Source organism: Hippopotamus amphibius, chromosome 13 (assembly GCF_030028045.1).
Source record: "Hippopotamus amphibius kiboko isolate mHipAmp2 chromosome 13, mHipAmp2.hap2, whole genome shotgun sequence".
NCBI classification, from domain to species: Eukaryota; Metazoa; Chordata; class Mammalia; order Artiodactyla; family Hippopotamidae; genus Hippopotamus; species Hippopotamus amphibius.
Window position 1 is genome coordinate 66,102,967 of NC_080198.1, and position 22,374 is coordinate 66,125,340.

Below are 22,374 nucleotides of genomic sequence, written 5' to 3' on the forward strand. Positions count from 1 at the left end.
AAAATGTGTGTGTGTGGGCCTGTGCAGTTCAATCGTGTGTTTCTCAAGGGTTAACTGCACATATTTATATTCCCCACTTATTCCAGTAATATCCTTTTGGCTGTTTTTCACAGTTCTCATTCTGGGTCTAACCAAGGATCATGCATCGTGATCAGGCAAGGATCATGCATTAGTTGGCATCTCTTTAGTTTCCTTTAACCTGAGACAATTCCTTAAGGTCGTCTGTTTGTTTCCCATGACGAAGACTTTTTGGAAGAATCCAGGGCATGCCTTTTTGGGAACATCTCTCTATCTCTATATGTCTGATACCAATTCTAGTTTAAAGGAAATGCAGAGACTAGGGGGAACAAGATAATGAAACCACAAGAAAGTAACTGAAAAAGACCCAGAAAGTAGGATATTCTGCAGGACAACTGGCCAAGTCTCTTCAGCAAGTCAGGTCACTGAGAAAATGACTATACTGAATTTAAAAAGAGCAAAGGAATGTAACCAACTTTTTAACCTGATCTTGAATTGGATATACTGGTTTGGACAAACAAATTGTAAAGATAATTTCAGGTCAGTTGTGGACTGTGGTGAGGTGACTAGAGGAGGTAATTAGCACAATGGAAAGTTCGAGACTGTTGACTGAAAAAGGTTACAAAACAATATGAATAATGTTTTAGTGAAAAGTACATATATATGTATGTGTATATATATATGCAGAGAAAAGTCTCTGAAAGTATATACTCTGAAGTGTTCACAGTGATGATTTCTGGGTGGAATGTGGTGTTTTTATTTTTTGCTTGTATATGCTTTCTCATTTGTTTTCCCAGTGCACCCGCACTGCCTCTGTGATAATAAAGCATTAAAAATTACCCTGCTTCTGACTGCTCTGTGCTGTCTCTGCTATCACTCTAGTTAAAGCCACTGTAGTCTGTTGCCTGGAGTCTCAGAAAATCCTCCTCATAATGGTAATGTATGTCTGTAGCAACAGAAATGGTAATCATTATAGTGATTTCCTAGCTTTCATTCTTAACCACCTTGGTCTGTTCCCCTAGACAGCAGCCAGAGTGATGCTTTGAAAAGGATTATTTTTTAAGAAGTTAATCAAATAATATCAAATCTGTTCAAAACTCTCCAGTAGCTACCCATCATGTTAAGGATCTTATCTTTGGCCTCTCTGAATTCACGTCCAGTATTTTCCTGCTTGCTCAGCTCACTCTGATCCACCACAGTGGGCCACCTTAATGATCCTCAGACAAGCAAGTTTCTTCCCGACTGTAGGAGCTTTGCACCTTTCAGTAGCCCACTTTCTTCCCCAGATCTTAGCCTAGCTCTATCCTCACAGACTGTCATTCTCTATATCCTTCCCCTGCTTTGTTCTTTTTCTCAGCATTTCTCTCTACCTGAAATTATCTTACATACTTACTTAGTAAATTTCTTATGGTCTGTCTCTCCCATTAAAATGTAAGCTCCATGAGGTTGGGAACTTTTTCCACTAGTAGATCTCCTAGGCCTAAAACAGTGCTTAACAACACAGTTGATATATAATAAAAATGTGAATTACTGAATGAAAATAATAATCTGCCTAATGTGACACAGCTAATAAATCCAAACTCAGACATTCTGATTCCACAGCCCATGCTCTAAACCAGAACATGGTATTGTCAGAATTAGTATTCAAGAGCATGGAGTATAGTTGTATGTATTAAACAGTCAAATGAATATAAGTAATGTGATAAATACAAGGTAAGCTATTCGGAATAAAAGAAAATATATCTAATCATTAGTTGTAACTTGTAATTACATAATAAAGTAATAATTAACTTGTAATGTAGTGATGTAATTTATAATAATGGTATGATTGTAGATGAGTTGTGGCCGGGGGAGGAGATAATGAATGAATGACTTCCCAAATGATGGCCTCTAATTCCACTGGCGGGTAGGAAATTGGGTATTTTGCTGAGTGAGTAGGATAAAAAGCATATGGACCACTTTGTAAGTATGGTATACGGATACTATTTTAAATTAGATATTATTTTAAATTAACATATATTTAGTGAAAGATAAAGCATATATAAAGTCTTAGTCTTCTGACTCTTACATTGTTCTTGTGAACTTTTCTCTAGGTTATTAGTCATTGTCTTAGGTGGAAGATAAGGAACTGGTCCCCAGGTAGACAGAGCTCGTTTGCTGGTGTCAAACTGTTGAGTGAAAAATTCCTGGAGCTTCATTCCTATTTTTATCAGGTCTGGTGTAGTTGATCTTGATATCATTACTTGGAAAATATCCCACTTCAGATCTCCATGGACAAAAATCTCACTAGAGCATAAAACAGAATCTTTTATCATATGTATTACAGAAGACAGTTTAAAAGCACAAGAAAAAGTCTCTTCCCCACCAGCTTTTCATTCATATTAATTGTACGATATAAAATCACTTTGCAGGAAAAATGGTTTTGTGTTTTCTCACTGGATGATAGGAAATATGTTAAGACCAGTCATGTAAAGTACTGAAAAAGTAATATTTTACTAAATACCTTTTATCGGTCATGCTTGAATCCAGTGTATTATACAGATTTACTTTCCATTCATCCTGAAGCTTGAGATCAGCATTACTGAAGATTCCCATGAGAATACTTGAGCCCATGTAATCAACACGAGCTTCAGTAGAACCCATAGTAACCTGAATTTTGTGACTGGGTTGCTGATTTGGATGTTCAGAAATATGAGCTAAAAGAGAAACAACAGTTACTTTTCACAGAAATGCCTAATGGGAAAAACTCATCGAAAACAATTTTCAAATACTTTTTTTCAATATATTTTTCAGTTGTAAAATTTCAACATACCAACCATCTCCAAAGCATTGACATCTATAGTTCCTCCAACTACTCCTCCTTTAGAATCTAACTGTGATCTTCCCAGACCAACAGACATGCTTATCTCTCGATCTCGATTACTTCCTACTGACAGACGGCCCTGGCTCTTCAAACCACTAGTTGTCCAACTATAAAAAAGAAAAATGTTATTAATTAGACATATGGCTTCCAATGTTATGAATTAAAACACAAGTTAGATGATTTCAAAAAAACTGGACAATGAAACAATACATTTCTTATAAAAACTATGGTAAACGTTTGAATATTAACATTAATGATGAAGCTTTCTTCTTAACTAGAAAATTATGCTGTTTTCCTTATCATTTTCAGTATCTTTTTAGGGCACATTTCGTGCTGTTTTTATGTTACAATATTTTTAGGATTAAACCATTTTCAGAATAAAGCAATGTATAATCTTTTATCTACTGTCTTTACTGTCTCAAACATTTCAGCATTAAAAAAGGTTTTGAATTGCCTTACTACAATTAGAAAAATTACAACTAATGATTAAATGTATTTTCTTTGTATCTGAATAGCTTACGTTGTATTTCCCATTACATTACTCATGTTCATTTGAACGTTTAATTGCTTCAGGTTGATAGCAAACACGACAAGTGTTTCCCATGGGGTCCCTTGTTGGCTTGCTGCTTTGTTTGATTTGTTAAAAGGAGTTGATGTTTTTGAAAGTGAATCTAAAAACAGAAAATCAAATATACATTCATCTACATGGATGCTCAGCCAATTACAAAGCAAAAACTCTTATCACTATAATGCAGAAGGTAAACTTATGATATTCTTGTGTTAAAACCTAACATTTACTAGCTGTCATACTGCCTCTCAAATAATAGTCAGCATTTACTGAATGTTCAGTAACGGTTGCCAGCCTTACTTCTTGAAAGCTCATAAAGTTCTGTATGACCTCCATTTTATATGCATGGGATATAGCAGCACGGAACATTTATCATCCTAGGCTTTTCTTAACAAAGAAGAAAATAGTAAGCTGCTGCTGTCAAAAAGAGAACTCGGAAGGCAGGTACCATTCTGAAATGCAGAGGCCGGTGGGGGTGCCTGTCTTCTGTGTTCTTATGGACTCCGTATATATCTTGAGTCCTGTTGCTCATTATACTCTAATCAGTTTGTGACATGAACTACATCATTTTATATACTTAGGCACAAGTAGAATGTTCAGCAGATAAGAGAGTTAAAAAATATCAGCTGGATAAAAGAATGACTGAATGAATGCAAAGATGAACTTTTTCAATATCAAGTATCTTTTACAACATTGTAGGTCTGTTTTACTTCTAATAATAACTGTACCATATGGAACGTGCTAACAATATACTCATTCCTCTCTCCCCTATCCCTTTTCAAAGCGACTGGCTGTCCAGTTGCCTCTTCTGCTAGCAAATACTGTGAAGTGTTTGTTGTTTGCTTTGGGGTCCCTCCCTCTGCCCACGTCTTCCATAAAAACCTGCAAGAGAACAACTTCCTGCAGTTGGGGCAGAAGTCTGGGAGTAACTAATTAAGATTTTTTATCTTGGGGCACTTGAGGACTACTGATAACAGAGAGCAGTGTTACCTCTTCGGGGAACTGAAGAATCAGACACACTCCTTGACCTTACGGAAGCTGGGGACTTTAGGCTCTGTGCTGCTGTCCCTGGTGACATGGTACTGTTTGTCATATGCTCATTAAACACATTAGGTGACTGAGGCATGTGGGTGAAGGAGGCTGACTGACTAGGCTGCTCCCAGGTCCTGCAGTAAGCTTTTCTTGATGATTCAGGGGAAAGGTGTTGGCTTATACCTTCAATGGAATCAGGTGTCCCTGGGCCAGATGCTAATAGAAAAGTAGATAACAAAAACAAAATTAACAAGATAATATTACCATGTTATAAAATAAGAAATTTCACGACTCCAGCATTTCTAATCACATTTTATATTCCTTCCAGTTCTCTGACAACTGTACAATGTACAGTTTGCAAAGTACATTCCAGCATATTATTTTATTTAATCTCACAGAAACTCCATGAGATGGGTAGGACAGGCACTCTGTCCCATATTACAGATGAGGAAACAGACCCAGACCCAGATTTCTCATATTTTCTACTGTATCATGCTAACTCTGCCTTTCACTTACACAGTGTAATACTACAACAATATCTAAGTCCAAGAGAAAAAATGCAGTATGGTAGCATGTCCCCAATATTTTATATTTTCCATGTTTAACTAACCACGATTAACTTGGTTAAATGTAATTTTGCATTTCCAGATTTTACAAAGATTATAGGGTAGTCATCACAGAATAAAAATTAGCTGAACCTAATCCCTGAGAGAGCAAGTATTTTGTGACCTCCAATGCTAGTGCATCCCCAGTGGTTATTAGCACATTAAAGGGGCTCCATGGACATTTGTTGAACGAGTGAAAGAACTGTAGGGTACAACCTACCAAGTAAGACAGAAGTTTGTGCTATCAATCATGGATCTTGTTACTACTGTAATCAAAATGAAAGGCAGCCTAAGTCTAATTTATAATTTTATAAACAAGCTTACTTGGCAAATTTATAGTTTGGTCTCCGAGGAATAGGCGTCGTGCAATACTCCTCCTATACCAAGCTCTTGGAAATGCCAGAATTTCACTGAGGCGGCGCATATCATATTTAAAGGAAGCAGACCCTATATCACAAACAGCTGATACATAAACAAAGTTTGTTAGAACACACTTCCAAAACCTTTAACATTTTCACATGGTAGGTATAATATGGCATGATATTACACAACGGAATTATAATTCTGTTACAATTCATGAAATACCAAAATAAGTTACCTAGTATGATTAGTAAGTGATAATGTGTTCCTTCCACAAAGGATAAAAATAGCACATCCTGCACTATTAGTTCCATTTCCATTTTTGAGGTGAGGGCAAACTGGAATTCTTTTATCACTTATTATTATGAAATTCTCAGAGAGGATCTAAAGATTGGTCTTATACACAGCTTCCAGCTTTAACACAAAGCTTTTCTAGAGCTCTTCTCCAATATGCGAAATGAATCATCAGGATGAGCTAGAATACAAATTTCCTCAAAAGTAGCTGCAAACCAAATAACTGTATGGCAAAAACTACTATTTTCCTTTCAGACAAAAAGCAGCAACTTGTCAATCTGAAAGCATTCTGATGGCCGTCTCCCAGGGTTCTGCTCTGAGCACACTGCTGCTTCTGCTTCATGTGCTCTTCTATTCCTCCACCATAGCTTCTGTTGCATTTATACGCCAACATCTCCCAAACCTGTTTCAGCTTGAGCCCATATCCACACAGCCCATTAGCCAATTGCCTACCGGACCCTTCCACCTCAATGTTGTAGAGGTGTTTCCTTCTTTATTTTCTATCTAAGTTAATGACCTCACTGTCCCTTCAGTCACCTAAGCTAAAAGTTTGAGGCATCCTTGTCTCCTTTACTGCTCCTCATATACTTGTCCTTAAGCTTGTGGATTCTCATATTTCTCTTGAACATTCCCTCCTCTTTTTTTACTATCACAATTCAGGCCCTCATCCCCTATTGCTTAGTCTATATCAACAGCTTCCTCAAGCATCTCTCCCCTTTACCACCTCTTTTGATTCTACCATCAACTCTCTTCCTAAAACATCGATCTGAAGCATCATTCCTTTTCTTTTTTTAATGTAAACAGATTATTTGATAATACATATATAATATTGGTTGCTTTTGTGGTAAGAACACTTAACATAAAATCTACCCACAACAGTATTGCCATCTTTAGGGACGATGTTGTCATACCATTTCTTAAAAACTGCTAATGGCTTCTCCCTGCCTGAAGGATCAGAACCCTATTTTTTGGCCTGGCATATGAGACCCCTCCACCCCCAATCATGTCCTGGGCTATTTTACCAGCTTTACCTCTAGCCAACTCCTCTCTCCCTCTGGCCCCACCTAGTTTGTACAGCTAACCTAAATGTTCAGTTATACCTATGCTTCAGCCTCAGTGAATCAAAGTATGATACAAAAGCATACTTTTTGATGCTTCTGTACCATTAAATACCATGTTGCTACAGCCAAGAATATTCCTACATAATTTTGAAGACCTGGCCGAAACATCTCCTTTGTGAAGCCTTCTCTGATCTCTGATATAAAACAGAATTTGTTTCCTCCTCTTTAAGTAAACCTCCACTATAGGATTTATCACACTGCACTGTAATTTGTCTACTCATAAGACCTTCCCTTCTTTATGCCTGCACCTTCAAGCATCTAGTAGAGTGCCTGGCACAAGTTCACTGTAAAATAAAGGCTCAATATATGTTTGTTGAATGACCAAATATATATGGTGTTGAGTGGGTTAAGGGTACTTACTATATTTGATTAATAATTTTTAAAATTTTCACTCATGTAGTACTCTGAATGCTTCAAAATGTTCTACATACATTTAATTTTAAATTCTTAAATCACAATGTAAAGAAAATGAACAAGTGATTTGTCCACAGTTATGTAACTAGTTATAAAGCTAGCAACATATATGCATACAACTCAAGATCTAATGACACCAAGTAAAAAATTTTCATCTCATCCCTCCTTAGTGTTTTAAGAATTTATAATTAAAAAATTAAACAAAAAGTCATAAATTTTTACCAATTCATGGTAAAGAAGTGAAGAAGCAGTTTCCAGTGATTTAATTAGGCATATTTTGGCCCTTGGGTGATATTTCTAGCAGTGTTTATCTAGCAATCATATTTATCTAGCAATCATATTTCTAACATTGATTACCTGGACTGAGATAGTGCTTGGCTAGATAGTCTCCTTTAAATCAATTTATCACTAAATGCTTAATATTAAATGTATTTAATATTTAAACACTTAAAAAGGAGGCCCTTATTTAATTCTGGAAGAACAATGTTTTTTTAAAAAAAACTATAAAATTGAATACCAGATATATTTATTAGTGTAGTGTCCATTTTGCTTGCAGACTTGCTTACAGACTGACTTTCAAAAAATGAGGCACCTCCTGAACGCCTTATCCGAGACAAACTCACTTTTACAAACTCGAGATTTATACTGAGTGAGTCTTTTCGACCAGTGACTGAAGTGGGTTCTTCATCCACATTCCCTTAAAAAAAACCCAAAAACAAAAACACATACACATGAACACACACATATATACATATATGTATACACACACAACTATCTAGTTACATGACATTATCCAATAGGCTAGAATATGCCATCAATTAAAATCACTTAAGTGAGGTAAAAATTTAAACAGAATGACCTAATGAGCATTAGGCATTTCTAGCAATAATTTTATAGGTTCGAGTCCATAAACATAATTGATGATTTTTACAGCGTCTCTCCAGCAAAAACTAGAATTGACACAGAGCGAATCTTTATTATTTGTCTAAATAAGTCAAGAGACATTCACTAATATCAACATCCTATGCGTTTTTAGTGGTAAATCTGCATTTTAAAATGCCAACTAAACAACTAGTAATAATAGTCTCATTTTAAATTAACAAATGTAAAAATTTACTATTTATACAATGTAGTTTTTTATACAAATAGTGATTTGATGAAACATTTAAACATTTAACACAAGTAACCTCATATCTGAAGAGACTGCACAATGTATATCACTTGTAAAATATTTTGAATTTTAAAATTCTTATATAATTGATTTACCTACATTTCTTATTTCATATTTCTACTTATTATGTAGAGACAGGATAGATATTATCAAGAAGAAAAATAAAGTTTCTGATCTCATTTTATATCCATTATTAAAGATAATATTTCTAAAAGATCAAAGCTTGAAAAGATGTGATAAATTTGAGAAAGATGCAGACATGCTAAGTATACCTAATCCTCCTGATCCAGATGTCAGGCCAGAAACAGCAGTTTTTTGTTTCCCTGCTCCATATGGATGAAACACATAAAGGGAAAAGTCAGACATGCATGCAGTGAAGCTCAACCCAGATGAACTGCTGCTGGAACTCGTCAGATCTGACTGACTACTACTATGTCGACTTCTGCCAAGAGGACTGCCTAATCCTGACGAACCTACAGGGAACACAAGAAAACCAAAATATTTATAAGCCACAGAAGATTTTAAAAATCTGTCACTAATATAGTCTCAAGAAATGAACATGACTTGAAAATAAAATGAAAATAGTCAAACATTAACTGATCAAGGGTTAAATCCTTGAAATTAAAATGAGGATTTAGATGTATTTTCCAATTAATTTACCCTATAAACCAGGGTTAAGTATTCTGTTCATCTTTGAAATAATTATTTATACATATGACTGGCCAACTCCATGGTTTCCTGTTTTTTTTTCTCCTTTGTCTACTGGAAGTGGGCAGGGAAAGAGGTACAAAATAGCTGGGTTTTAAGCAATGGAGGAGGAGCATGAACTGTAAAAAATCCAAACCATACAGCTAGAGTCCACATTTCCCAGAAACAGTGGAAATAGAGTAAGGTACACAAATGGAGAAAGTTGAAGATCTTCTCTTTTTCAGCTGTGTGTCCTCATTGGCAATATCTACCATGGGTGGACAGGCTAAATTCAATTATGCTTTAAACGTAAAAAATATGAGACAGTCTGAATGGAGCTTTATATGATTTGCCAGTGATTCTAAAATGCATATCTCCAGACCACACTTGCTTTGGATTCACATACTGCAGCTGGTTACTTGACATCCTACTAGAATGGATCACAGATGTTTAAAGCTTACCATGTCCAAAACTGAACCCGATCTTTTCCCCTAATCTGCTTTTCTTCCAGTATTTCCCATCTCCGTAAGTAACACTTCTATGAAAACAGCTCCACCAGGAACCTGGGAGTTATCTGTCATCCTTCCCACTTCCAACTTTCTATCATGCCATTTATCGTCATATCATTTCTATGTCTAACAACATACATCAAGTCTGTCCATTTCCTTCCATCTTACTAATGCTGTTCTAGCCTAAACAGTGATCGATTCTGGGCTGCTGAAGTGGCCCACTGCTCCCCCTGCTTCCTTCCACTCTTCTCCTCCAAGCAACTGCCACACTGCAGCTGGACTGGTGTTCTAGAAGTGGAAATCACGTCCGCTTCCCTGCTTAACCTCTCAGCGGCTTCCCCACGTGCACTGGCTCTTTCCTGTCTATCTAAATCTTGCTCCTGCCAGTATACTCTTTGCTCCCATGCTCCACTTATACTAATTTTATTCTTTTCATTTTTCAAAGTTGTCAGTCTCTTTCCTACTTCGTGGATTTTGTATTTTGTACCTGGAGTGTTTATTCTAACTCTCTGCTTGGCTAACTCATACTTACCTACTTCCTGTTTCCACTTAAAATGTGCTGGTTTGCTTATTATCTGTTTCTCCAAATTCAGTTTAAGTTCCAGAATTAGCAGGCACTGTGTCTGTTAGCTAAGTTCACTACAGTATATCTAACCGCTAGTACTGACCCAAAATTCAGTAAAGTTCAATAAAGATCCTTTAAAAGAATGGGTATTGTCATAACCTACATTTGTTATACATTTATTCATCATTCCTTGCATGTTTTATGATGATAAAATAAGGGGTGCTGTTTCATTTTTTAATTTTCTAAAATAAATGTGGACATTAAAAAATAGCTGCTCATTTTATATTCCTAGACTATATTATATATCTAGCATAGCATATATATACTGCTATAATAATTTGTGTTAATAATTTGTGACATTTTGTCATTAAGAAAAAAGTGAATATCCCAAAAGAGAACTGGGCATGGGCATATTTATCCCCCTTCCTCAAACAGCCAACAGAGTAACAACATAGATTACATAATAAAATCCCATTTTAGTCCATCATATTAACGATGATTGAAAATAAATTTAAAGCAAAGTGTTAAGAAGAATACAGTGAACTTGGTGTCCAAACACATTGTGGTGAAGGTGCAGAAATGTTATAGTCTTACTAGAGAGTAAAATACATCAAACACCTTAAAATGTTCACACTCAGGAATTTGACTTTTAAGAATTAATCCTATGAGTGTTTAAAAATATTTATATACAAAGATATTCATCTCAATATTATTTACAAAATAAAAACAAAAAACCCAGGGAGTTTCAAATATACGATCAAAATGATGGAATATCATGCAGTTGTTAAAGTTACTTTAGAGATAAATATTTAATAATTTGGGAAAACCTATATTTAAAACTTCTGAAAGTTACAAGAGACCATATTTCACTTTTGCCTAGGAAAAAGATTATATCTTCACAAAAATGCTAGAGTAGGTAGGAACTGATAAAAGGATATTATTTTCATTTTTGGTACTTTTCTGTTTTCTGTAGTTTCTATAATGAACAATGAGTTAATTTTATAATAAAAAAAAAGTTCTCAAAAACCAACACTACCACTCCAACATGCTGTTGAAAACAGTACAATTCCAGCAACAATATTTTGGAGCTAAGTGCAAGATAGTGGGTGATGGCATTAGCAAAAATTTTACTTCTAAAATATCAACTTTTTGTTTTCCTATTTTGTTGTGAAAACTTTCAGAGATTTACACAGCAAAGTAAACGTTTTGCTTTAGCCATTTCTCCACATTGTGGAACATGCCCTGGGGGCAGAATCACTGTTTTAACATTAGTTCTCTTATCAGTTCTCTCATCAGTTTTCATTCATTCTAGTCTCTCTTTTAAAAAATGTCTAATAAATCTTTATTTTTTGCATTTGTGATCTCTAAATGAGTTTTAGGGCAAAAATGACACAGTTTTAATACAGTGAAGAGTGACTATCTCATCAGGAAATCATCAGTTCTGCTTTAAAAACTAAACCTTTCATGAAACAAACATTTGAGTTAGGTAACAAAATTCACCATTAAAATTTTTTTTTATACACACACACACACAATGTGATATACTTTTAATTCAGTGTGATAATCCTTGAAGGATAATACATCTCTTATTTACCAGCTGCAACACTGATTACTTGTAATTTTAAAGCTGCAACACTGATTACCTGTAATCTAAAAATATAGCATAAAATAAAACATTCAAAAGTACCTGAATACATTATCATTCATACCTCATAATGCATGCAATATGTATATGAAGCCAACAACAAAACGCTATCCAACTGCCCGTTCCTTTGTAATAAAATACACTCAAAACTTTGACCTACTATAGACTTTTTCCTATAAATACTCATTCTCAAATATTCCCCTTTTCCAAATTTATTTGGAAATACTGTATATATATTAATTACTGTTAAAGTAGTACTTGGCTTTATGCCAATTGAATAAAAGAATGTTTCCATACCTGGTATTCCAGTTTTGCTTGCAGAGGTCTTTGTTCCACCCTGAGAAGCATTACCTCCAGGGGATGAAGTCTCTGCAGGATACGTAGCCCCTAAAGTCTCCAGTTCTCCTCGGTTTGAAGAAAACACCAAGTCCAGGGATGGCAGCTTTAGCATGCATTCTACTCTTGACACTGGTAAACAGCTAAACTTGATCTGTGAGGGCTAAAAAGTGCAGAAAGTCAAAAAAAAATTTTTTTTCTAGGAATTAGATGATTAAAAAATTTCCTACTGGACTCCAAAAATTATATTCAATTTCCATTTCAGTCTACATATACCAAATTTATTATTTGACACTTTAAAGAATTTTGTGTTTAATGTCCTACCTTTTTCAAACAGACACATGATGCATTAACCAAAATATATTAACAAAATGGTATCATTTTTAAAACTCTAAATACTTGAGGAACTATCTCTAAGCAGTAAATATGTAGACACATAATTCAGAACATTAAAGATGTTTATGTTCATATTGTTCATAATCAAGTATTTTAAAGGTAGTAATTTCCTTTATACTAAAATTTTAAAAGACTATGGCATTAATAACTTGAGTTTTATGAATTCTCAAGCCCTCACTCATTACATTTTTTCATCAGCTCTTCAAAAAAGCTAATGCAAAATTCCAGAAGATCAGACTGAAGTTCTTTTGGCCAAATTGCTATTGTAGAAATTAATCTGAACTGATAATCATTAGTGTTTCTTTTATTCTTGAGATCACAAAATTTTAATTGAGAGTAAACTAAACCTTGAAGTTTGGATACAAATCAAGTCCTCTTTAATAAATGGACTTGACTGGATGCTAATATAACAACTTGTTTTATTGTGCTTTGCAGATGTTGAAGGTTCATGGCCACCACAGCTTGAGCAAGTCTAATGGTAACATTTTTCCAACAGTATTATTTTTTAATTAAGGCAGTTACATTTTTTTAGATATAATACTATTGTACACTTAATAAACTACAGTATAGTGTAAACATAACTTTTATATGCACTGGGAGATCAAAAAATTCATGTGACTTGCTTCATTGCAATATTTGCTTTATTGCAATGGTGGTCTGGAATTGAACCCACAATATCTCTGAGATACACCTATACTCCTAAAGGCCTACAGCTAGACTGAATTTTAAAATAAAATATTAAATATATATAACTCTTAGAAAAATCTAACAAAGGTACTACTGCAACTTTATATCTCAATTTCACTTTATATCTTAGCCCAAATGACCATAATGACAAGGAATACAGGTGCCATAATAAAAAAGGCATAGAGTGCTAAAAAAGGGTTTTAACTTACATATTTTTACCTTTGCCACAAAAGTTTGAGATCTCAGTTTTAAAAACTCAAAGATATGAACTTCCTCAGGAGACAAGTAAATACACACATAAAATAGTACATATACTTCCCAGAGGTTCAGGCAACCTCTAAGCCATCATAGACATACTAAAGGTCTATGAAGCTTAAGAAAACATTAAAGGGTAGTAATATTGTAAATGTTCAAATAAACTTAAGAAAAAAATTTTCCTTTAAAACAAAAAAGAATAAATGAAGTATATCACCTGAACTCGTACATAAACCACAACATCTACAGGGAAGGAAGAGTAAGCAGATGTTGAAGACGATACTAGTGATGTTGTTGATTCTTCCATAGGATCTGGTATTTCAAAATGTCCCATATCTTCATCTTGTGAGCTGACAGCTGTTAAAATATTTAATTTTAAGTGTTACTGTTAGGGCAAGGGAAAACTATTTATTAAAAGATCTTTTTCTTTTATGCTAGTACTGAGATCAGGGGTATGAATGAGCAGAAACATTGGCTTCTGTAGCCCATCATTCTATACATCTTCCCTATTCAGACCTCTTACTCATTCCTGCACATTCTGATTCCCTGCTGCTATACCAAACAACATACAAAGAAAACAGTAATTATGTCTTTGCCCTCAAGGAGTTTCCAGTCCAAGAGACACACTAACACAGTACCTGAGAATGTTAATGTTGTCATATCTGTGGCCGTGGAAGAATCATAAAACCCCACCAGGACTAGATGGTCTCTCAAGTTGTTCTTCAGTTCCATAATTCCTTTATATTTATCACTGAATATATAATAGCATTAAGAAATCCTTCTAAGTAACAGAACCCCAAAATACATGTGATGGGCAAATAAGTATATAAAGAGGACACTCACTTGTATAGTTCCTTTCAATTGGTGTAATTGGGATAGTTTCCAGGGCCTTTTCCAGAAAGTCTAATAGGCATGGACTAATAACCATTTCTTCTGGCAGTGACTGAAGTGCTACCCAGGCATATAACTTGGCTGTTTTTACTCCTCCACTTCCTTTTCCTTTGGCTAGAACATTTACAGATGTGAAGAGAATTTAACAAATAGTTTCCATAAAACATACAGTAATTTTGTAAGAAATCAGAATTATATGACAGTTTAATCAGATGAAGCACCTTATACTTAAAACCATACAAGAATGCAATAAAAATAGGTTGAAAGAGATCATAAATTATTGTTATAAGACAGAGATGACCAATGATGTATATAAACACAACAGTTATTCCTATTTGCTCTAGGTCACAAATTTTGGTTCAATTTTTCAAGTTTATACTTTGCTAACTCTCTATTATTTTAGCATTTAATCTCTCATTTAGTATTATTTTGTCCACTTAAGTAGATGTAGAGAATTTTGACTAATGATATTTTGTGGCAAGTTGAGGAAGAACATCATTGTTTTTAGGCTTTCCTATGTTCTTGCTGTTCTTACCCTGTATGTATTTATAATGCCTCCTTTACATGGGCAGCATCTCGCTTTCCTTCTACCTGACTAAATATTTCCACATCAGTAGAATAATTATAATAGCTAACTAATATTTAGCTAACTTTGGCTTAGGTTTCCAGCTCTAGCATGTATTAGTTTGTAAACCTAGGAAAGAAATCCAACTTCTATGAGCTCTGACTTTCTTCATATATAAAATGGAGATAATATTGATGATATCTGCCCTGTACTTAATGGACATACATGTGTCTTGTCAATTTAAAAGTGACCTAAAAATGTTAGGCATTATTATCATGATTACTGGCTACTTCAAAAGATTTATCAAGTTCCATCTCCCAAATAAGCTTTTACAAATAATTCTTGTCCAGCCCAATATTCCCTTTTTCGAAAATTCTCTTCTACACATGTAAGGTATTATTCATGTGGTATAGTAGCCAGATTCCAAAATAACTTCCAATAGTCCTTTCCTCCTGGTATTCACGCCCTTGTGTAGTTCCCACCCACACTGAATAAGGCTCACCTGTATGATAAATAAGATATTGTGGAAGTGATGTTATGTGACTTCTGAGACTAAGCCATAAAATACATTGCAGCTTCAGCCACGTTCCCTCTTGGATCACTCCTTTTGAGGGTACGTCAGTGGCCACGTCCTGAGAACACTCAGGCAGCCCAGTGGAGAGATCCATGTTGGGAGAAACTAAAGCACCAGCTTGCCAGCCATGTGAATGGGATATGATGGAAGCAGATTTCCAGACCTAGTCAGGCATCTAGGTGACTGTAGCCCTAGGCAACATCCTAACTACAGCTTCATAAAAGACTGTGAAGTTAGATTCACCATGACAAACTGCTCCTCAATTTCTGATTCACAGGAACTGTGTTTGAGATTATAAGCCACTAAGTTTGGGATAATTTTTTATGCAATAATAGATAATTAATAAATGTGGTTAAGTCCAGTGTACTCTGTCTTAAATATATGTTTGATGTTTCCATCTAGATCATAAGATCCCAAATTTGAACTACATTAAGACTTTTTCTAAATATACATAGATCTAAAAAATTAAGTAAACTATTAAGTATATTAAGTTTATTTTAACAACTGATATTCTAAGGTGTTATCAGTTTGAGAACTAGGCAAAAGTAGTTGGCCCCACTTCCATATATGAATTTTGTACAGTCATTATTGTTAAGTCTAAGTCCTTTCTTCTTAAACATGTGAATTTGAAACCGTCTCAAAAGAGCAAGTAGGTTATGACTAAAAATTAATTTATGAAAAAAAAATTAAAGTATATTTTCCTTAAATACCTGAGGGAATAGGTGGGGGTTGGGGAGGAAGTAAGGTGTTAGTCTTGCTCTGGACAGTGCAAGGTAAAGGAGGAGAAGGAGGAGATGTTGCACTATCTTTCATACCATACAGCTTGGACTCTTTAGAGAGTGTTCTTGGCAAGGAAGATCCTCTGGAGGCATTAGGTGATTCGGTCTTTAGAGTCTTGGAATTGTAATGCAACTGTATTGAAACAAATAAACTTTCGAAATTAAAATTGTGCAGATGAGGGAAACCAAGAAATGTACAAAAATGTGGTAGAAAGAACACTGGTTCAGGAACCAGAAGATTTTACAAGTTAGCTTTGTGATCCCAGCAGTTCCTTATTAGCGTTTTTTCATTGTTAAAGTTAAAAAGGTCATCATCCCAGATAATATTTTAAGTTCTTTCTAGCTTAACATTCTAGGATGGTATAATTCTAGAATCTAAAAAAGTTGCACTAAGCAAGGTTTAGCAAATACGTGACGAATATCAGTGTTTAAAAAAGAAAATTAACTTTTCTGTCAAAATTTCATGGAAAAAGAGGCAACCTGCAATTTAAAATGTCTCATGTTCAGAATGTGGCTATATTAGAGAAAAACTTTGGACAGTCTCATTTTAGTATAATTGGGGAAGGAAGGATATATATGATAGAAAATAAACATGGCAACTAACAAGCTAATCCCTTATCCCAGGCATTTAAGTTTTTACCTTTACATCAACTCCAGGAATGTAAAATACCGTTGTTTCTAAGTCACTAGGCTTTGTTTGTAGAGATGATGGCACTTTCTTGCCAGTCACTAAATGGGTGGTGGAAGCATAATTAGTTTGAAACTTCTTCTTTTTTGAAGGAGAATCTTGATCTAAACTCCTGGAACTTCTATCATAACTCCTATAAATAGAAAAATGTTTTATCTTTTTGAAAGACATTTATCTCCTTTTATTTTGTTTAAAAGCAAACTTCTATTTATATAGTAAGTGAAATGTAATCCTTCATTAATAAAGTTGAAAAAGTGAAGCTCATCAGCATCTCTGGCTAAACTGGTTAATCCTTGCATGGATGAGGTTTATGTTGTATGTTCCACAACCACACAGGGCAGTTATCCTTTCCTGAGATCAAAACTGTTTCACGTGAACACATAAGGCCGAACCAAATGGAACAGCCCTTTACATAGGTAAATATAGCTGAGTACCAGCAATTTATTTTGGTTTATTGCAGTTCAACCAAAAATAAATTAAGTCATTTTCTTATCATCACTATTACATTTGTAAGAATTTAACTGTTTAGAGTGCCTTTTTATCGTCTCATTTTATAAAAAGCTTCATTAGACAAAGAGACATTTAAAAATCTTTTATTATAGAAAATTTCAAACATACAAAAAGTAAATGGAATCGTAGAATGAACCCCATGGGTCCATCTCCCAGCTTCAACAGTTGTCAGCATTCTGCCTACTCGTTTTATCTACATTTCCACTCACTCCTTACTCATCCACTCAATTATTAATATTTTTATTTTCTTATAATTCTTTTTTAGATTAAGAAGGAAAAGCAAAACAGAAATTCAAAGAAAAAATAATCTAACCTTAAGCCTGTTTATACCATTGTTTCTTCAATGATAGAAACAAATGGTAAAGCTGTACTTACAGCCTGAACAACATTCCAGTTTACTGAAAAGCCTCTTTGTGCAATTGTTTTCCAATCTTTCTTAATTCTTTATGAATTCATCAAACTCTCAATAACAAGATATATTTGAGTATTGCACTGTTCTTTGAAATAGAAATGTGCACAATTAGGACAGAGACTGAAAAAATTCATGCTTATTTAAAGGAGAATTCCAAGGAAATAACTATTTTAATTAACAAATTTGCTAGAATCTAAATCAGACATCCATTTCTAATTAGAAGATCTAACCAGAAAATATTATACACTTATTTAAAGAAACAGTATGTTATACATATAAACACTCATACATTCCAATTATGATTAAATATTTATACTCTTTAAATCTGCATTTTGGGATGTGGCAGGAAATGTTTGTTATGATTAGTGATATATAAACAGTATTTCAAACAAATGAAGTTACATGTATGCCTTTCTGACCAATATCTTACCTTCTCAAGCTTATATCATCATGTTCTTGTAGAAGGGTGGTTGGGTGGAGCACACATTTTCCACTATCAATTTCAACTCGTATATCAAGTTCAAAGTCAATATTTCTCTCTGTAGCTGTGCCACTAAGACTTCTGTTGGCTGGGGCTGTTGGCCAGCGTTCTGTAAACAGCTGATGGACAGCAGCAAAGCCTGTTGCTTTTTTACGAGATGTATGTCTAGAGAAAGAACAACTGGTCATTACACTGTAGTAAAATCTAAGAGTTTTCAACAAACTATTTTCCAACACGTTATATGAGCAATGGTCTGTAAATAAATTTTACTATTTATTTTATAAATTCACACAAATTACCCAACTAGCTCCTACTAATTGAAATTTTCCCTAAATTTAATGGAGTCACATTTTATTCAACAACTATGTACTGAGTAACCATTATGTGCCAGGCAATGTGCTGAATATACACTCGGGACACAGGCACAATCACTGCTATTAAGGGGTCTGAGTAACAGTGTATATAACCTACATTCTACATTTTAGAGGAGATTTCATTTTTGCAAATTGTAAAGTTTAAATGCTACTCTCTAGATTTTACTAAAAGACAAAGGACAGGGAAAGAAAAAAATAATGCCATATGGGCCTAAATTTTATTAGTAAACCATGGAAATGTCTCTCAGTCTCACTCTGGCTAGGCACATTAAGAATTTTTTTTTCTGTAAAAATTAACAGTTATATATAATGCTTTAAGGTCAGTTCTAGATTTTAAAATACTGCCTAAGGATCTTAAAACAAAAAGGCTACTCACGAGGGTTTCCTGTAAATATAAAACCTTTCCCTCTCATGGTCTTCATCCTTTTCATCCTTCTCAGAATCTTCACTGGTAGAAGACAAACTGTCATCCCTTCGGCCCTCTTCAGGTTGGAAAGAAATGCCTGATGAAAAGCCTCCTGGAGTTTTGGGAGAACTGAACATGGAATACGATCCTTCACTATTTGAAGAGTAATGGGATGGACCTTCAATGGTTACTGACAAAAGGTCCAGTTCTGTCTCCTCCGGAAACTGAATGTAAAGAGAAAAAACGGGAATCAAGTTCACATTACAAACCTCTTTTTGGTTAAAAAAAGAAAAAGAAAAAAATACATGCTTAAGCATTTAAAATTTCTCTCAAAATTGAATTTCCTCACTCTGAACTGAAAGATCAGCTTTATGAACATATGAAATGGCACACCAAGCAGAAGTTCATGCCAGAAAGTCATACCACTGACACACTAAAAATCAGAGTGAAATTTTACTTTATATAAGTATATATCATCATGTTAATTAGCACATATTGTAATTCTTTAAAGCATAGGTTAATCATGCTGTGGAGACAAAAGAAACAATGTGATCAACTTTAAATCAGCAGGGCAAGAGAGGAGTTAGTGATGGAAGAGCATGCAAGTGTCAGTAGGGATGTACTTTGTGCTTCTAGAATCCTTTTTGTGGATACACCTTTTTAAAATGGGCCCCTAATGAGCTGAAGAAAGATGTGTAAACAGTTACATAATTAAGCATATCAATCAATCAGACTTAAGAATTCTATATCTTAAGGTGAATAGTTCATATAGATACAATGTCACTCACTGAGGATTGTACCAGGAGGCCACTACATTTAAGTAGGTCAAAAAAACAAACAAAAAAAACAAAAAACAAAAAACAACAAAACTTCTATGACCTAATTTCGATTCCCAGTTTTGAGAGTTGCTTGCATGTCCTTTGAGAATGTGATAAGCCTTTGTAAAATGTAATGTGCAAGATAAATTTATTGATACTACTATTAGTAAATACATAGTGAAATCTGATAATCAAAATTTCAAACATTTGCAGAATCTAGATTTTCTTCACTTTTTATAAAATGACATATCATTTAGTAAAGTATACATTTTATAAAGTAACAATTTATAACATCATAGGTTAAGTCAGATTTTATCAGAAAATCTTCAATTTTTAAAGCTGTGGTAAGAGTTTATGTAGATAAATATCTCTTTGTTTTATATTTATTTTCCATTTAACCATGCCTTAATGATCTATTTTGCAATTTATGATTTTTACACGCTATTTTTTTATAAACAGCATACACTGCTATTTAAAAATAGGACTTGAATCAATTCAAATATTAATGCCTTTAAGACAACTCAATCCTTTCACAGGATATACATATATCAAATAATTATGTTGTACACATGAAAATAATGTTATATGTCAACTATCTCAATATCAAAAATATTGGACAGGAAAAAAATGATTAGTAGAATCCATTCAATTCACTGTAAAGGGTATTTCAAAGTTCATTTTTAGAAAAAAGGACATGTCTGTCAAGCTCACCCTATTAGAATCTAATAGTTCTAAAACAAAATTTGGCTTGACTAAATTCAATGTAACTATGGGATGTATATTGAGACTATCTTAAAAGAGTGGGAGATGGGAAACAAATGTAGAATAAGTTCCAGCTTTTACATGTAACTTGATAGAAAACTTCTAGACAAGGATTTATATACCTACTATACAGATACAATTTTAAAATTAAATTTTACTTTTATAACATATTTAGGGAAAATACGTAGCTTTTAAAGGTGTTAATTCAAGTTATAAGTGATTGTGTAGCACATTTTCCACACTGTTTTGAACGTAATTTTTTAACAGATTGCTTTTATACATACTCTTTTATACCAGTGACTCAAAATAAATAACATTCAATGATTGACATGCTGTTCTGAGAAAGGTTTGATTCTAGTTTGAATTAGGTAACATATTTTTCTGAAAGAAAAAATTCATTTTGCAGTTGAGTGCAGAGAAAAAGAGACTCAGGGATTAGCAAATAACATATTGCAGTTTTTGGTTTATGATTTCGTTAATTTGATGCTGATTTAGTCCTTTAATTTTGGAGATTAATTACTATTAAATTATAAGTAAGTATAGAACTAAAATATATGCATGCAAGAGCTTATGAAATATAGATGATGAAAAAGAATTCAAACAATCTTAAACCTTTATGTAAAATATCTTCAAGGTCTGAGTTTAGTATGAAATGAGAGAAAGACATTTTGAAAGCAGATTTTCAGAGTGGTTAATTAGTTTTAAAGCAAAATTTATGTTGTTCTTAAAAAGTACCTGAAAATACCCTTCCCCTGGACAGCTGGATTGTGGTGTACTTCCCCATACTGTTTTTTTCAACTTAATTAAAATAAGAAAATTTATAAAAATTCACGAAAAATAAAAAAAACAATGCTTTAAAAGTAAACAAAAAACATTTTAACATAAATTTTAACATACTATAAAATAGAATACAACTTTGAAGCTGACCTTTTTACTAGTTTCTGATATTATCTCTATATATATTCTGAACAAAAATAAATAAATAATAAAATACATTAAGTAAAAACATTCCATATTTACATCTGTGTAAAATACCCAGTTTAATGTAGAGTCGAACTTGAAAGAAAAATTATTCAACAAAAGGTTTCTACCTACAAGCAAGGAGTATGGAGTCTTTATTCTACATGCAAAATACCAACACCTGCAGCATGGCTCTCAAATGAGGGCACGGGGCAGTGCCCTGCTATTTGGTCGTGTACAGACACCTCAACCATCAGTCCACACTTCCACTGTTAGGAGGAACTAGAATTGCTAAACTGTGTAACTACTATAATTTTGTATAATTTTGTACTATCTCTAACAAATAATATCTCTCTTACTGTATCTTGGATATTGAAAGTGACTCTGGGTCCAGGAGATGCTGCATCCACACGGATTTCTGGGAGCTCCTCAGTTTCTCCTACTCTAGAACTATAAGAAAAATACAAAGTTATAAAACATTAATCATCTTGTTGAAAAAAATTCCCCGGACTTTATAAAAGTCTGATTAATGACATTAACACTTTATTTCTAAATATTTACCTTATCCAAGGATTGAACTTTTGTTATTCCATTTCTTAACCTTTACCATCCCATAAAAAAGAAATTC

The 22,374-nt window shown here is 33.8% G+C and overlaps 1 protein-coding gene across 13 annotated transcripts in view; it reads right to left on the bottom strand.

Annotated features, from left to right (window-relative positions):
• BLTP1 (bridge-like lipid transfer protein family member 1) overlaps positions 1-22,374 on the bottom strand; it is a 191,265-nt gene that overhangs the window by 9,790 nt on the left and 159,101 nt on the right. For 9 of the 13 annotated variants that reach the window (XM_057704329.1, XM_057704334.1, XM_057704330.1 and 6 more), the window contains 17 exons: positions 22,106-22,196; positions 21,522-21,584; positions 19,177-19,430; positions 18,376-18,591; positions 16,976-17,156; positions 16,267-16,468; positions 14,370-14,531; positions 13,744-13,883; positions 12,150-12,351; positions 8,719-8,919; positions 7,793-7,972; positions 5,411-5,548; positions 4,440-4,697; positions 3,402-3,552; positions 2,831-2,988; positions 2,522-2,714; positions 2,087-2,304 (listed from right to left, as the gene is read on the bottom strand). In XM_057704329.1, coding sequence (XP_057560312.1) covers positions 2,087-2,304; positions 2,522-2,714; positions 2,831-2,988; positions 3,402-3,552; positions 4,440-4,697; positions 5,411-5,548; positions 7,793-7,972; positions 8,719-8,919; positions 12,150-12,351; positions 13,744-13,883; positions 14,370-14,531; positions 16,267-16,468; positions 16,976-17,156; positions 18,376-18,591; positions 19,177-19,430; positions 21,522-21,584; positions 22,106-22,196 — 3,008 coding nt within the window. The remainder of the gene's footprint in view (positions 1-2,086; positions 2,305-2,521; positions 2,715-2,830; positions 2,989-3,401; positions 3,553-4,439; positions 4,698-5,410; positions 5,549-7,792; positions 7,973-8,718; positions 8,920-12,149; positions 12,352-13,743; positions 13,884-14,369; positions 14,532-16,266; positions 16,469-16,975; positions 17,157-18,375; positions 18,592-19,176; positions 19,431-21,521; positions 21,585-22,105; positions 22,197-22,374) is intronic. The other 4 variants (XM_057704339.1, XM_057704338.1, XM_057704332.1 and 1 more) reach the window with 2 other exon arrangements.